The following is a 17,996-nucleotide window of genomic DNA, read 5'->3' as shown; positions in this document are numbered from 1 at the left end:
GCTGGGACTTGCTGAGAGGCTCCCGCTGTGTACAATCACAGCGAGTGTTGGCGTGGGGGGGGGGGGGGGGGAACGCACATGCGTGTGCCCTAAAACCGGAAGCAGGCAACAGCCTACGGGTACGGTGATTTGCCTGCATATATAAAAATATAGATGTATGTAAATTGTTACGGATAATGTAATATCATATGGACTTATGACTTAAGATGTTTTGTATTAGTACTGTTCCATATGATCAAATGCACCGATTATATGTATTATGTGAGCAAATGTCGGAATAAAAAGGTTTTGATAAAAAAAAAAAAAGGACCACCAACGTATGTAGTGATATAAAGAGTGCATTTGGTGGATCTTCCCATACAGGATAATGTAGTGATATAAATGTCCAATAGTGGAGTCCGATTAGATAATTGATATTTAGATTAATGAGTTGTTCCGCAGCAACACACCAGGCTCTCCAGAGAATGCATTTTATTGAACTTCCAATAACGAACAAAGTCCAAAGTCCACAGACGATACAAAATCCAACAGAGCATATAATTCAAATCTCTACCTAGACCTGTGCCTTCATATCAGAGAATACATAGGGCCAGATTCTCGTAGATCGGCGTAAAACTATGCGGGCAAGTGCTTGATTCACAAAGCACTTGCCTGTAAAGTTGCGGCGGCGTAGCGTAAATCCTCCGACGCAAGCCCGCCTAATTCAAATGATCCGGGTAGGGGGCGTGGATCATTTAAATTAGGCGCGTTCCTGCGCCGATCGTACTGCGCATGCGCCGTCCCTAAAATTTCCCGACGTGCATTGCGCTAAATGACGTTGCAGGGACGTCATTGGTTTCGACGTTAACGTAAATGGCGTCCAGCGCCATTCACGGACGACTTACGCAAACGACGTAATTTTTAAAATTTCGACGCGGGAACGACGGCCATACTTAACATTGGTTGCCCCTCATATAGCAGGGGCATCTTTACGCGTCGCAAAAGCTCCGGAAACGTCGTAAATTCACTGCGTCGACCGCGCGTACGTGCGGGAATCTTGCGTAAATAGCTAATTTGCATAGACGACGGGGAAACGACGGAGGCGACACCTAGCGGCGGGAAAAAAAATGCATTTAAGATCTGACAACGTAAGAGCCTTACGCCTGTCTAATGGATATCTATGCGTAACTGATTCTAAGAATCAGTCGCATAGATACGACGGCCCAGATTAGGATTTACGACGGTGCAAATGGCGTTGTGCCGTCGTAAGCCTTTTGAGAATCTGGGCCATAGAGAATATATTCTGATCACTTCCAGACCTGTGCCATATTCATACAGAGAATACATAGGGAATATATTCTCTTTGACAAGACTGGACTCCAGGATTATATTCCCTATTCACTGAATAGCTGAGCAATTTGATTGGCCGTCTTTGATCTACATCCTGTCTTTCAGAGTGACAGGTAATGACCCCAGCCGGAGACACTAATTAGTATACATCCTTGCATACTAATAAGCTCCCTCTAATAAGTAATTAGATTACATGTGGTCTGAGTAATGGTTTGATGTGTAAAATAGACCCATCCTGTCTCTTTGCCTATTGACAATCGACAAGCGTCTTTTGATGTGTAACATGTAATCACAGGTTTGATGTGTAAAATAGACACATCCTGGACTGAAATCTGGCCTGGTCAATTTTGGACTTACAACACACATTATATATATATATAAAATATCCCACATAAATCGGCCAACATATTACAACAACGTACACATACATGGTTGCACTGACCATCATCATAAGTGGGCCGTCCTCCAACGACTAATGTGAAGCAACACTGCAAATGTTACGGTCTGCTATTATTTTCTGCCCATTTTTATCCCCATTCCTTTTAATGTCACCATTATTACTGAAAGTAAATGTGTTGTACAGCAGCACAGCCCTGCGGTTTCACCTTATTTACTAAGCAAAGGAAAAAATGTCCTTGCAAAGCGAACGCTTTCCTTGCGAAGCGGGTGCCTTTAGTAAACAAACACCGCGGAGTGAGCCTCGCCATTTGCATTTGTTCTCAGCGCTTCAACACCTACCTGAACCCAGCGTAGCTCCTCTGTTCGGAGAAAGAGGCCGTCTTCCCGCAGGGCCGCAGACGGCACAGAGCGACCTCCGAACACAAAGACGTATCGCTCTCCTGACCATGGATGAAAAGGACATGGTTATTTAATGCAAATATAGAGGCTGGTTTGTACAGCAAAATCACCACCTAACACCCTCTACATCAGGGGTGGCAAACACAAGGCCCGCGGGCCGAATCCGGCCCGCCGGACCTTGTAATGTGGCCCGCACAGCAGCCTCCTCATTTTGGCAGGTTGGGATCCCAGTCCCAGTTCCGTGAGCGGCGCGGCAAATTAGCGCATGCGCGGCCAGTCAGTCTGAGCACAGGCATAAACATCTTCCCCTTACTGTGCCGCTCTGTCTCCGCCTCTGCTACTTAGCGCAATCTAGACCCATGCACTGTGTACTTAGCGCAATCCAGACCCATGCACTGTGTACTTAGCGCAACCCAGACCCATGCACTGTGTACTTAGCGCAACCCAGACCCATGCACTGTGTACTTAGCGCAATCCAGACCCATGCACTGTGTAACCACGACGGCCGGTAATTGAGGCCGCGGCTTTGCAGACTTGTGAAGGCCCAAGCTTACTTCTGTGACCTCGCGCCATCTGGTGGTGGCCATTGGCATTACAAGTAAGACAGCAGATCTAGGGCCAGATTCACGTAGCGCAGCGGATCTATAGATCCGCTCGTTCTACGTGAATTAAGATCCGCTCCCGCAAGTTTAGGAGGCAAGTGGCTAATTCACAAACAACTTACCTCCAAACTTGCGACGGCGGATCCTAAATCCCCCGGCGGAATTCAAATTCCGCGGCTAGGGGAGTGTCATATTTAAATCAGGCGCGTTCCCGCGCCGATTTAAATGCGCATGCGTCGTCCGGGGAATTTCCCGGCGTGCATTGCTCCCACTGACGTCACTAGGACGTCAGTGGTTGCGACGTGAGCGGGACTTGCGACTCGCGTGTTCGTGAATCGGCGTACGCGAACGACGTAGGAAAATTCAAATTCGACGCGGGAACGCCGGCTATACTTAACATTGGCTGCGTCTGATAAAAGAAGGGGTAAGTATACGACGGGAAAACCGCTACGGAAACGACGTAAGAACACTGCGACAGGTCCGCGTACGTTCGTGAATTTGCGTATCTCGCTGATTTACATATTATTTATCGTAAATCAGCTGGAACGCCCCCGGCGCCATTTTTAAATTGAAAAAAAGATCCGACAGTGTAACACATTGTAACACTGTCAGATCTAGCCCTATCTATGCGTAACTGATTCTATGAATCAGGCGCATAGATAGGACCAGTGTAAGTCAGAGATACGATGGTGTATCTGTAGATACTCCATCGTATCTCTTTGTGAATCTGGCCCTATATGTGTTTTCTTCACTGTTTTTACTGCCATCTCCTTCCCTCTAATTAGAACCCCCAAACATTATATATATTTTTTTATTCTTACACCCTAGAGAATAAAATGGCGATCGTTGCAATACTTTCTGTCACACCGTATATACGCAGCGGTCTTACAAGCGCACTTTTTTGGGGAAAAAAAATACACTTTTTTTAATAAAAAAATAAGACAACAGTAAAGTTATCCTAATTTTGTTTTATATTGTGAAAGATAATGTTATGTCGAGTCAATTGATACCCAACATGTCACGCTTCAAAATTGCGTCCGCTAGTGGAATAGGCGACGTTTAAAAAAATTCTACAGGTTGCATGTTTTGCGTTACAGAGGAGGTCTAGGGCTATAATTATTGCTCTCACTCTAACTATCGCGGCGATACCTCACATGTGTGTTTTGAACACCGTTTACATAGGCGGGCGCTACTCAGGTATGTGTTCGCTTCTGCGCGCAAGCTTGGCGGGACGGGTCGCGTTTTCTGGCTCCTAACTTTTTTAGCTGGCTCCTAGATTCCAAGCAAATTTGTCAAACCCTGCCCTAGGGAAAAAGCACTTCACAGATGTACTTCCCTTGGCCTCTGCAGAGGGGCATTTATAACTTCACCCCTGTGCATAATAACTGATAGAACAGTGCAGCAAACCCAGGCAAAAATTCCACAAATGGGGTAAAATGTGGGTACCCGATGCTCAGACATTACCGTGGAGGGACACCTCAGTGGCAGTGTGTCTCCAGCGATGCAGTTCAGGAAGGAGATCTCTCGGTGTCATCTTCACACGATTTGTCGCCTCATCATACTGTAGAATATGGACACCATTCGCTGGTCTAGAAGGGGAGAATCGACCACCCAAGACTAAAACATGACCACCGGCGAGAGGGGTAAGAGAGTGCATGAGACGTCCATCTACGGAGACAGAGAGGAAGCGTTCTTCAGGAGAATACATACAATCCTTTGACATGGACAGGAGATAACGGATTTCCCCATCGACCAACCACTTATACCGATTGGAGATGGCACGGTATAATGTACACAGAGAACTCAAATCTAAAAACACACAATCAATAGTATATTACACATCGTGCCAGCTCATACCTTTTGGTAGCCACCATACAGTTTTAGAGTCTACAGACTATGCTATATACCGTATTTGCCCGGCGTATAAGACGACTGGGTGTATAAGACGACCCCCTATTTTTCCAGGAAAAATGTTGGTTTTGGGATATACTCGCCGTATAAGACTACCCCCTTCCTGTATTGTTGTAATATATGTTGTAATATGTTGGCCAATTTATGTGGGATGTTTATATATACCGTATTTATCGGCGTATACCTCGCACTTTTTTGCCCTGAAAATCAGGGGAAAATTGTGGGTGCGCGGTATACGCCGATACCCGCGCCGAGTTTGAATACTGCGCCGGCATATACCGAGCGCAGTACACTCGTGTATAGTCGGGCAGTCTCGGCTCCTCTCGCGCTCACGTCCTGGACGTACAGGACGTGAGCGCGAGAGTAGCCGAGCCTGCCCGACTATACACTAGTGTACTGCGCTCGGTATATGCCGGCGCAGTATTCAAACTCGGCGCGGGAAAGGAGCGGGGAGGAAGCCGCAGAAGGACGCCGGACCCGACGAAGAGGACACCCGAAGCCGCAGACGGACACCGGACCTGACGAGGCCGCCGATGGACACCGCACAAGACACCAAAACTGTAAGTACAAAAATCTTTTTTCCACAGGAATGCGGGTCCACTTTAGGGGTGCGCGCTATACCCCGATAAATACGATATATATATATATATATATATATAGATATATATATATATATATATATATATATGTTGTAAATCCAAATTGACCAGGCCAGATTTCAGTCCAGGATGGGTCTATTTTACACATCAAACCTGTAATTAAATGTTACACATCAAAAGACGCTTGTCGATTGTCAATAGGCAAAGAGACAGGATTGGTCTATTTTACACATCAAACCATTACTCAGGCCACATGTAATCTAATTACTTATTAGAGGGAGCTTATTAGTATGCAAGGATGTATACTAATTAGTGACTCCGGCTGGGGTCATTACCTGTCACTCTGAAACACAGGGTGGAGATCAAAGACGGCCAATCAAATTGCTCAGCTATTCAGTGAATAGGGAATATAATCCTGGAGTTCAGTCTTGTCAATGAGAATATATTCCCTATGTATTCTCTGTATGAATATGGCACAGGTCTAGAAGTGATCAGAATATATTCTCTATGTATTCTCTGATATGGAGGCACAGGTATGGGAAGAGATTTGAATTGTATGCTCTGTGGGATTTTGTATCGTCTGTGGACTTTGTTCGTTATTGGAAGTTAAATAAAATGCATTCTCTGGAGAGCCTGGTGTGTTGCTGCGGAACAACAAATTTATAGACATCATACTAACATCTAAATATCAATTATCTAATCGGACTACACTATTGGACATTTATATCACTACACTTCTTACTAGTCTGTCTGGAAGCTGAGGGGTAGCCAGAACAACCTCTGACAGAAACAACCGCTGACAGAAACAGGCTTTTTTCAGCTTTTTTCAAATCTCACTGTGCCATTACATTACATGCCTCCACTGTGCCGGCCAAGACGATCTTGGGTTTCAGGCTGCGGGCATCCATGATTCAAAAGCCGCGCCTCCACCTCAAACTGTTCCGTGATAGGCGGAACTCTAATTTTCCCAGCAGAGCCTCTGTTCAGTGTTCCGCCTATCACGGATGTCCTCTCGTCCGAGGCCGATAGAGGGAAGTGTAACAGCCCTTGCGTGTGGCAGATAGTAAGGTCCCGCCGGCATGCAGATATGAAGGCACAGCAAAGGAGCCCTTCAGATGGACACGGCAAGCCCTGACGGTGGCCGTGACGTCTCCGGATCTCCGACGGAATTCCCTGAAGCCGGCGGAGAGGTGAGTACCAATCAAAAGAATTTTGATCGATCAAAAAAATTTAAAGATTAATCGTTGAATTAATAGTTAATTTCCACAGCCCTAATTATTAGCTATATAGCTCCAACAGTTTGTGCGCCACTTTACAAAATGAAGGGAGAGAGCATATTTGCAACATAATACAAGAGGGTTAGGAGGGCCCTCGTTGTGGGAGCTTACAATCTAAAGATGCAAGCAGTGGGCTGACTCTTGGGAGGAATTATTCAAATATTAAAATGCCTTGATGGGTGGATTCGGTCTGGAAATGTGGGTGTTCCTCGGCAGGCACAAGGTAATGCCCACATGTGATGCTGAGCTTCCATTAACAAAAAGGGACAGAAATTTGGTGAATGAAAGGGGCGGGGCCTATGGGAACGTGAAATCCCCTTAATGCAGGTCAGAAGGTCACCTGCAGATTAAATACACCAATCAATGAATTCTGAAGGATCTTAGAAGCATCTCAAAACGATACTACTGATACAAGCCACTAAGCAATGACGTAATAAAACAAAGGGATTACCCCATTGGTCCGTGTTCGTCTCTCGCCCCCAGGCCTCATCTTTCCGTAATAAGAGGTGGATGTCGTCTAATCTTCGGTGCTTGCCGTCTCCTTCCCCAAACCCACCAGCAGAGATGATGACCTGGGAAGACACTGAACAGGAGCGGTGACCAAACCGGCGCAGACCGCGGACAGAAGTGGTGAAAGGATTCACAGGGAGAGAGCCACGGAACTCCGGAGCTGGAAGTACTGAGAATTCTACAAAGAGAAAACAAAAGAAAGGAGACTCGGGATTACAATCAGGGATCCCTCAGCTGCAGGACAGGGATCATCACACACAGGGGTCCGGCCAATGAGATGGGAATCACACACAGGGGTCCGGCCAATGAGATGGGAATCACACACAGGGGTCCGACCACTCGCTGATGGGAATCACACACAGGGGTCTGGCCAATGAGATGGGAATCACACACAGGGGTCTGGCCACTCGCTGATGGGAATCGCACACAGGGGTCCGGCCAATGAGATGGGAATCACACAAAGGGGTCCGGCCACTCGCTGATAGGAATCACACACAGGGGTCCGGCCAATGAGATGGGAATCACACACAGGGGTCCGGCCACTCGCTGGTGGGAATCACACACAGGGGTCCGGCCAATGACAAATAGGAATCACACACAGGGGTCCGGCCAATGACAAATAGGAATCACACACAGGGGTCCGGCCAATGACAGATGGGAATCACACACAGGGGTCCGGCCAATGACAGATGGGAATCACACACAGGGGTCCGGCCAATGACAGATGGGAATCACACACAGGGGTCCGGCCACTCGCTGATGGGAATCACACACAGGGGTCCGGCCAATGACAAATAGGAATCACACACAGGGGTCCGGCCAATGACAGATGGGAATCACACACAGGGGTCCGGTCAAAGGCAGATGAGAATCACAGACAGGGGTCCGACCAATGACAGATGGGAATCACACACAGGGGTCCGGCCAAAGGCAGATGAGAATCACAGACAGGGGTCTGGCCAAAGACAGATGGGAATCACACACAGGGGTCCGGTCAAAGACAGAAGGGAATCACACACAGGGGTCCGACCAATGACAGATGGGAATCACACACAGGGGTCCGACCAATGACAGATGGGAATCACACACAGGGGTCCGGCCAATGACAAATGGGAATCACACACAGGGGTCCGGCCAATGACAAATGGGAATCACACACGGGTCCGGCCAATGACAGATGGGAATCACACACAGGGGTCCAGCCAATGACAGATGGGAATCACACACAGGGGTCCAACCAATGACAGATGGGAATCACACACAGGGGTCCAACCAATGACAGATGGGAATCACACACAGGGGTCCGACCAATGACAGATGGGAATCACACACAGGGGTCCGGTCAAAGGCAGATGAGAATCACAGACAGGGGTTTGGATAATGGGAATCACACACAGGGGTCCGGTCAAAGGCAGATGAGAATCACAGACAGGGGTTTGGATAATGGGAATCACACACAGGGGTCCGGTCAAAGACAGATGGGAATCCCACACACAGGGGTCCGGCCAATGACAAATGGGAATCACACACAGGGGTCCGGCCAATGACAAATGGGAATCACACACAGGAGTCTGGCCAAAGGCAGATGAGAATCACAGACAGGGGTTTGGATAATGGGAATCACACACAGGGGTCCGGTCAAAGGCAGATGAGAATCACACACAGGAGTCTGGCCAAAGGCAGATGAGAATCACAGACAGGGGTTTGGATAATGGGAATCACACACAGGGGTCCGGTCAAAGGCAAATGAGAATCACACACAGGAGTCTGGCCAAAGGCAGATGAGAATCACAGACAGGGGTCTGGCCAAAGACAGATGGGAATCACACACAGGGGTCCGGTCAAAGACAGATGGGAATCACACACAGGGGTCCGACCAATGACAGATGGGAATCACACACAGGGGTCCGACCAATGACAGATGGGAATCACACACAGGGGTCCGGCCAATGACAAATGGGAATCACACACAGGGGTCCGGCCAATGACAAATGGGAATCACACACGGGTCCGGCCAATGACAGATGGGAATCACACACAGGGGTCCAACCAATGACAGATGGGAATCACACACAGGGGTCCAACCAATGACAGATGGGAATCACACACAGGGGTCCGACCAATGACAGATGGGAATCACACACAGGGGTCCGGTCAAAGGCAGATGAGAATCACACACAGGGGTCCGACCAATGACAGATGGGAATCACACACAGGGGTCCGGTCAAAGGCAGATGAGAATCACAGACAGGGGTTTGGATAATGGGAATCACACACAGGGGTCCGGTCAAAGGCAGATGAGAATCACAGACAGGGGTTTGGATAATGGGAATCACACACAGGGGTCCAGTCAAAGACAGATGGGAATCTCACACACAGGGGTCCGGCCAATGACAAATGGGAATCACACACAGGGGTCCGGCCAATGACAAATGGGAATCACACACAGGAGTCTGGCCAAAGGCAGATGAGAATCACAGACAGGGGTTTGGATAATGGGAATCACACACAGGGGTCCGGTCAAAGACAGATGGGAATCACACACAGGGGTTGACACACAGGGGTCTGGCCAATGACAAATGGGAATCTCACCAAGGGGTCCACCCAATGACAGAGGGGATCATATACAAGGACCCAGAAATTGACAGGACAAGCAGGACACCAAAAAGACATCCAATCAGAAACAAGACAGACGGGACCATACACACACATGCAGAGATTTGATTTTTCCTTTGTATGGGAGGACACTCAATGTTATTTTTGAGATCAGTGTATTATGTGATCATTTACTGTATGGCCAGGAAGTTGGATCAGTTTTCTCAGAGTTTGCTGCCACACTGTTCATACAATCCATTATACCTATATGAGTATCACAGAGCGGTCGGAGGGCCGTACAGTCTGCTAGAGTTCCCCGAGAGGCCGCCAAGATAAAGTAATGAGAACACTTGAGGTGGAGCTCCTGTGGAAAAAACGGAGACAAAGATCACGTACCGGATCATCTCCAGAAGGAGAGATGGGGGTCCAACAATACGTTTGTGGGGATCTGTCGAGTATCTGACAAATTATAGAATGCAGTGCACCAACTTCCCATGGGGTACCATCCTGGCATTCTAGGCACAGAGCTGGTACCCCCTGGAAGGCAACCAATGTCATGAGCAACAAGCCTAGTCTTCCCACATAAAGGGGGCAGAATCCTTCCTTTAAAAATAAAAAACGAAAATGAACAAACTCCATAAAATAAAACTAATGCAACCACCACATCAATGGACTGGTAAGCAGCAATATGACATTTTTGTTTCTGGATTTAGATTTTACCAGATCAGCAGGACACTAGTAGGTAGATTCAGTAAGAGTTAGGCCGGCTTATCAGTAGATAAGCCGACCTAACTCTGAATCTACGACGACTTATGTTTAAGTGTATGCTCAAACAGAGATACGCTTAAACATATCTAAGATACGACGGCTTGCGCCATCCTATCTTAGGTTGCAATATTTCGGATGGCCGCTAGGTGGCGCTTCCATTGCGGTCGGCGTAGAATATGTAAATGAGGAGATACGCCGATTCACGAACGTACGCCCGGCCGACGCAGTACAGATACGCCGTTTACGTAAGAGATAGGCCGCCTAAAGTTAGAGCTAGGCCTTAGTGGAATAGTAATGTCAAGTATGGCCGCCGTTCCCGTTTTACGTCATTTGCGTAAGTCGTCCGCGAATCGGGATTTACAACGTTTACGTCCACGTCTAAATCAATAGGCCCGTGTGGCGTACTTAGCCGCAATGCACACTGGGAAATGTAGGCGCCCGGCGCATGCGCAGTAAGAAAAAAAACGTCAAAAACGTAAGGTCAAGCCTTAGTAACATAAAACACGCCCCCCTTACACACATTTGAATTCGGCGCCCTTACGCCCGCCCGCTTTAGGCTACGCCGCCGTAACTTAGCAGGCAAGTACATTGTGAATCATGTACTTGCCTAGCTAACTTACGGCGGTGTAGCCTAAACACGCTAAGCTACGCCGCCGCAAGTTTGCACCTATCTATGTGAATCTACCTATTGGTGTGAAACAGAGCAGCCCCCACCGGGAAAAGTTGAATTGTCTACGTCCCTCCCGCAACAAGAAAGCTCCTCCTGGGCACTAATAGGTAGATTCACACACAATGGTGTAAACTTGCGGCAGCGTAGCTTAGTGTGTTTAGGCTACGCCGCCGTAAGTTAGCTAGGCAAGTACATGATTCACAATGTACTTGCCTGCTAAGTTACGGCGGCGTAGCCTAAATCGGCGGGCGTAAGGGCACCTAATTCAAATGTGTTTGGGGGGGGAGGCGTGTTTTATGTTAATAGTGTTTGACCTCACGTTTTTTACGAACTGCGCATACATTTCCCAGTGTGCATTGCGGCTAAGTACACCGCACGGGCCTATTGATTTTGATGTGGACGTAAACAACGTAAATCCCTATTCACGGACGACTTGCGGAAACGACGTAAACATTTTGAATTTTGCGCGCGAGAACGGCGGCCATACTTAACATTGGCTAGGCCACCTAGGGCCTAGCTTTAACTTTACGCGGCCTATCTCTTATGTAAACGGCGTAAAAGTACTGCGTCGGCCGGGCGTACGTTCGTGAATCGGCGTATCTACTAATTTACATATTCTACGCCGACCGCAATGGAAGCGCCACCTAGCGGCCAGCCTCAATATTGCAACCTAAGATAGGACGGCGCAAGCCGTCGTATCTTAGATATGTTTAAGTGTATCTCTGATTGAGCATACAATTAAACATAGGTAGGCGTAGATTCTGAGTTAGGTCGGCTTATCTACTGATAAGCCGGCCTAACTCTTTCTGAATCTACCTATAAGTGTGGAAGAGCCCCACATCATTTAGTCACAGCTTTGGATTTTGGACGTGAAGACGTACCATCTTGGTATAAAGATCTAGCCATGGCATTAACACAATGTTTTGCTCTTCGCCCATTGTGCCATTTCCTCAGGAGTGAGGCCACCATCAAAAGGTAATACAATACCCTTACTAGAGGTCTAGATCTCAGGTCTAGAGGTCAGAAATGCTTCTACAGCCAAGAGCTGCAGAGGAAAGAACTCTCCCCAATGAGGAACAACCCTGGCAGTGTCCTCTGATCTGGTAAACTTCACAAGCCCAATTCTCTAGACAAGGAACCATATAAGAAAACAAAGGTAAAAACACTGAGGCCCTTTTTACGTGGAGCCGTCTATCTGTAGTGCGGCCGGTAGGGACAGGTGCAGGATCAAGCGCTAATGCAGACACACTCTCAAAGCCTATGGGAGCCTGCAGCTGAATGGGGTTAAATGCTAGAACGAGTGTGTAACAGAATGACCCATGACACCCAGAGACTTTTGAAGGATTAGGGGTACTCCTGTGCCAGCGTCACTAATAACTCTTGGGTGTAGGGTCATGCTGTGCCCCTTTTGGGCATAGGGTGACTGAGAAATATTAATTATAAATTACATGAGATGGGACATTACTGATAATTCATATTTTGCAGGATCTTGGAATACTACAGTTTGATTTCATGCTGACCCTACCAGTCAATAGTGACCGTTGATATGCTAATTGAGTCTGTACTGGGGTGAGGTGGATTTGAGCTTGGTAGACAGCCCGGCCCCTAGATCTCTCATTATGTATGCTAATACTGTTTTATGTGTGGAATGTACTTGTCAACTGTAGTAATTATGTCAGATCGGTGCCAAAACGTCTGACATAGAAATGTGTATTATACAGGTGAATGACTTATTGTCGGAGACGTAACGTCTGGGGGATAATTAACTCCTCTATGTACTAATTATCTAAAAGAATGTGATTGAAGCATTGAGTGATGTTGGGGATGGAGAGTTTGATTGTTCCTGTGCTTACTAAAACAAGCCTTGTAACTGTATATAAACCTGAGAGCTAACCATTAAAGCGTTCATACATTTTGACTCAGAGAACGGAGCTTGTCTCGTATATTCTGGGAAATGAAATCGATCGTGTCTGCTAGATTGTGGAGTGTCCGATAAGCTGACTTGGGGGATGGAATTGGAGTATCGTAAACGGTGGTGACCGTTACAGAGTGGTATCATGCTTAGGGTCCTGAGTATTCAAGAACAGGATTCCATGATGCAGAAGACCTTCATTTCGAAACCCTCATCCCTGAATGCACAGGGTTCTAAATGACTGGTACAGCACTCAGCCCCATCCAGCTGCAGCCTCCCATAGACTTCGACAGACTGCATGCAGTGGGGGCTGAATGCTGCACCTCTCTGTACTAAAGCTCTGGGAGGGACACACTGCAGATAGATAGACCTGTAAGCAAGGGGGCTGAATAATCTGTTATTTTCATTTGATCAAACAAAATATCAGTGCAGTGTCTGATGCAACAAGACCAAAATCTCTTTACAACGCGTTTCACTTACCGACCATCATCAGGGGCCCCATATGTTGGTCCTTTTGTTGAAGTTGGGCTTGTAAATACTAGGGTTGTCCCGATACCGATACTAGTATCGGTACCGATACCAAGCATTTCCCCGAGTACTTGTACTCGGGGAAAATGCTCCGATACTTTACCGATACCCGACTCTCCTTCCATGCTCCTGTGTCCCCCCCTCCGTGCCGCTGCCGTTCTGCTCTCCCCCTCCGTGCCGCTGCTGTCCTCTGTTCCCCCCCCTCCGTGCCGCTGCCGTCCTCTGTTCCCCCCCCTCCGTGCCGCTGCCGTCCTCTGTCCCCCCCCCCCCCCCTCCGTGCCGCTGCCATCCTCTGTTTTGCTCCCCCCCTCCGTGATCTGTGTCCCCCCTCCGTGCCGCTGCCGTCCTCTGTTCCCCTCCCTCCGTGCCGCTGCCGTCCTCTGTTCTCATCCTCCGTGCCGCTGCTGTCCTCTTCCCCCCCCCCTCCGTGCCGCTGCCGTCCTCTGTTCTCCCCCTCCGTGCCGCTGCCATCCTCTGTTTTGCTCCCCCCCTCCGTGATCTGTGTCCCCCCTCCGTGCCGCTGCTTCCCCCCTCCGTGATCCATGTCCTCCTCCGCCCCCTCTGTCAGGATGGAGAGCGGCGGTAGAAGCTGCTAAACCCGGCTCCTACCTTTTCTGAATGAACAGAGTCAGTGATCACTGACTCTGTCCATTCATATGACTGAGCATTGTAACCTGTGTTTACAATGCTTCAGTTTATAAATGGATAGGAGCCTCTGTCTCCTGTTTATTCATTTCCAGTGCAGCCGAGAAAGGGACTGGGGAATCCGTGTCCTTAGTCCCTTTCTCTGTCTTAAAGGGGAGATGTCAGGGGTCTGTTAAGACCCCTGATATCTCACCAAAGACCCCCAACAGGGCTAATTAAAAAAAAGAAAAACAAATTTGCAATAAATAATTGAAAAAATAAAATGTAAATAATAATAATAATAATAATAATAATAATAATAATAGAAGAAAAAAACCACACACTGACAATCCACTACCCCCCCCTAAAAAAAAAAAACACTGTAAAAAAAAATACTGTCACATGACATTAAAAAAAAAAAAAAAAGTATCGGTATTCGGTATCGGCGAGTACTTGAAAAAAAGTATTGCTACTTCTACTCGGTCTCAAAAAAGTGGTATCGGGACAACCCTAGTAAATACCACATGGGGTCAGAAAATTCTTTCCTTCACAGCTATCGGTTGCTGAAGCTATTCTGACCTTTTGATCACACTGAGATCTACATTGGGATGATCCATTGGTGGTGGTCTCACTACTTATGTGGAACTGGCAGAATGGGTCATGAGAAAGTATGTTGCTATGGATATGATGGTGATTTTTTTTTCTTATAGCTTAGATATCACCGGCGATCACCCGCGATCGCTCGTTACAGAGCGAGGACCGGGAGCTGTGTGTGCATGCGGTATAGCAGCGCTATTTTTAGTGCAAGGGGCCTTATTTTTAAAAAAAAAAAAAAAAAAAAAAAAAAAAAAAAACACAACATAACGGGAACCTTTACAACCACTTTTAATCACCGACAGAACGGCACATACCACCATATTAATCCCCCCTCTGTAATTATCCACCACCCTTCCTAGAGGAATCGCACTCATCTGTCTAAATTAAGAAGTCATACCTCAAACTCATCAAATGGCTCCAGCGATTCGATTCGCGTTTTTTCCAGGTGCGGAACGCACAACGCGGAGAATTCATTCATGTCCAAAACACGACATTTCTCCCAACCCTGCGGAGGAGAGGACAGGTCGGAAATTAAAAAAAAAAAAAAGGAACGAGCGGTCATCATTTTTCCAAGAATTTGTTTACAAAATTTAGCATTAGAGTCAAGGAAGGTGAAATCTAAAGTCAAATCCGAAATTATTTATATGTTTATCTATTTATTATAGGTGTTAGTGCATGTTTGGTCTGGTAAAAAAAAAACACTCACCAAAAACGCATCATTCTATTGAAATGAATGGGAAAAAGCATCAAAAACACAACGCACCGGGGCTGAAAAACCCATAAAGTCGCACTGAAGTCACATCAAAATGCATCATTAGTCGCACTGAAAATCATGTGAAAATCGCATTAGAATAGTGGGAAGTGATAAGGGGGAAAACGCAATGCAAACATGTCTTTATACAAATCGCTAGTGGGGGTGAGCTTCGAGTTCAAGTCAAACTCATGTGCGACTCTAACATTACGGCAAATTTAGAAAAAGCGGCGGAACACCCTGTAAAAGTCTATGGGGGAAATCTAATTTTACAGGTTACCAGTTTGGATTTACAAAACGTCACTTCCGCCCAATGCTCTTAAAAGGGGAATTTCTATTTATTTTTTCAAATTAAATTTTTTATTGTATTTTAGTGTAAATATGAGATGTGATGTCTTTTTGACCCCAAATCTCATATTAAGAGGACCTGTCATGCTTTTTTTTCTATTACAAGGGATGTTTACATTTCTTGTAATAGGAATAAAAGTAACACAATTTTTTATTTTTTTTTAAAAAGGACAGTGTCAAAATAAAAAATAAAAATAAACTAAAAGCACCCTGTCCTGACGAGCTCGCACGCAGAAGCGAACACATACGCAAGTCGTGCCCACATATGAAAACGGTGTTCAAACCACACATGTGAGGTATCGCCACGATCGTTAGAGCGAGAGCAATAATTCTAGCCCTAGACCTCCTCTGTAAATCCAAACTGGTAACCTGTAGACATTTTTAAAAACGTTGCCATTTCACGAGCGGGCGCAATTTTGAAGCGTGACATGTTGGGTATCAATTTATTCGGCATAAAAAAAAAAGAAATTGGGCTAACTTTACTGCGGTCTTATTTTTTAATTAAAAAAACTATTTTTAATTCTAAAAAGAGTGTGCTTGTAAGACCGCTGCGCAAATATGGTGTGAAAAAAATATTGGAACGACTGACATTTTATTCTCTAGGGTGTCTGAAATTATAATAATAATATATATTTTTTTATTATATGTTTGGGGGTTCTAAGTAATTTTGTAGCAAAAAAAGAAAAAGATTTTAACTGCTTGCCGACCAGCCGCCGGGTCGGCTCCCCTGCGCGAGAGCACGTCGTATAACATCTGCTCTCGCGCAGGCAACTAGGGGCGCCCCCGACGGGCGCGATTGCTGCACACAGCTCCCGATCCTGTCAGGGAGAGAAATGCTGATCTTCTGTTCATACAATGTATGAACAGCGATCAGTCATTTTCCCTAGTGAGTCCCACCCCCCCTACAGTTAGAACACACCCAGGGAACATACTTAACCCCTTCCCCGCCCCCTAGTGTTAACCCCTTCCCTGCCAGTGGCATTTTTATAGTAATCCAATGCATTTTTATAGCACTGATCGCGATAAAAAAGCCAATGGTTCCTAAAAAATTTGTCAAAAGTGTCCAATGTGTCCGCCATAATGTCGCAGTACCGAAAAAAATCGCTGATCGCCGCAATTACTAGTAAAAAATAAATATTAATACAAATGCCATAAAACTATCCTCTATTTTGTAAACGCTATAACTTTTGTGCAAACCAATCAATAAACGCTTATTGCGATTTTTTACCAAAAATATGTAGAAGAATACGTATCGACCTAAACTGAGGAAAAAAAAATGTTTTTATATATATTTGGGGGATATTTATTATAGCAAAAAGTAAAAAAGATTCATTTTTTTCAAAATTGTTGCTCTATTTTTGTTTATAGCGCAAAAACTAAAAACCGCAGAGGTGATCAAATACCACCAAAAGAAAGCTCTATTTGTGGGGAAAAAAGGACGCCAATTTTGTGTGGGAGCCATGTCGCACGACCGCGCAATTGTCAGTTAAAGCGACGCAGTGCCGAATCACAAAAAGTGCTCTGGTCTTTGACCAGCAATGTGGTCCGGGGGTTAAGTGGTTAACTTGTAAACACAGAGTCTGAAAAATAGGCCTGGGCCTTCCATAAAAACTAGAGTAGATCATTTTATTTTCCCAAACCAAATCTGCCCAAGCAGCTTAACAAGCAAAAATGAAGAGTTTGTGAATTAATTTGGGAGTACAGATTAAATATTCCACCCTTTATAAAGTGAGTCCTATGTACAGAAGGAGGTCACACTTGGTGATCCATAGCAGACAGGAAGGGGCATACATTAATGACGCACAATTCTGACCTCCTGCAGGAAGCGGCGCTCCTGATCCTCCAGCCGCGGATACGCCGCCACTGACCGCAGTGCAGAGTTCAGCGAAACAAAGTGATTCATCATCACCTGACCAAACGGGTCACATGGTGAAAACTGCTCATATAAGATGAAGCGGGAATGAGGAAAGCGTCTTGCTGCCCAGCCAATCACGTCTGTCGATCTGCAGAAAGAATGCAGCAAAAACTAAGATCACGCTACAGATGTCAATACTGCCCTCTCCATTATACAATTATTTCACTTTAGTTTCATCATTACTTGACCTAAAACGCCACATCATACACTATATTACCAAAAGTATTGGGACACCTGCCTTTACAAGCACATGAATTTTAAT

General features: G+C 46.2%; 1 protein-coding gene across 1 annotated transcript in view; it reads right to left on the bottom strand.

Annotated features, from left to right (window-relative positions):
• Window positions 1-1,919: 1,919 nt before the first annotated feature.
• LOC120928837 (tRNA wybutosine-synthesizing protein 4-like) overlaps window positions 1,920-17,996 on the bottom strand; it is a 42,843-nt gene continuing 26,766 nt past the window's right edge. The window contains exons 7-12 of the mRNA XM_040339855.1: window positions 17,633-17,822; window positions 15,118-15,225; window positions 9,886-9,985; window positions 6,968-7,204; window positions 4,194-4,397; window positions 1,920-2,168 (exon numbers count right to left, since the gene is read on the bottom strand). Coding sequence (XP_040195789.1) covers window positions 2,002-2,168; window positions 4,194-4,397; window positions 6,968-7,204; window positions 9,886-9,985; window positions 15,118-15,225; window positions 17,633-17,822 — 1,006 coding nt within the window. The 3' untranslated portion in view covers window positions 1,920-2,001. The remainder of the gene's footprint in view (window positions 2,169-4,193; window positions 4,398-6,967; window positions 7,205-9,885; window positions 9,986-15,117; window positions 15,226-17,632; window positions 17,823-17,996) is intronic.

Source organism: Rana temporaria, chromosome 2 (assembly GCF_905171775.1).
Source record: "Rana temporaria chromosome 2, aRanTem1.1, whole genome shotgun sequence".
Lineage (NCBI taxonomy): Eukaryota > Metazoa > Chordata > Amphibia > Anura > Ranidae > Rana > Rana temporaria.
The sequence above is the reverse complement of the archived record's forward strand: the minus strand, read 5'-3'. Positions and strand labels throughout refer to the sequence as shown.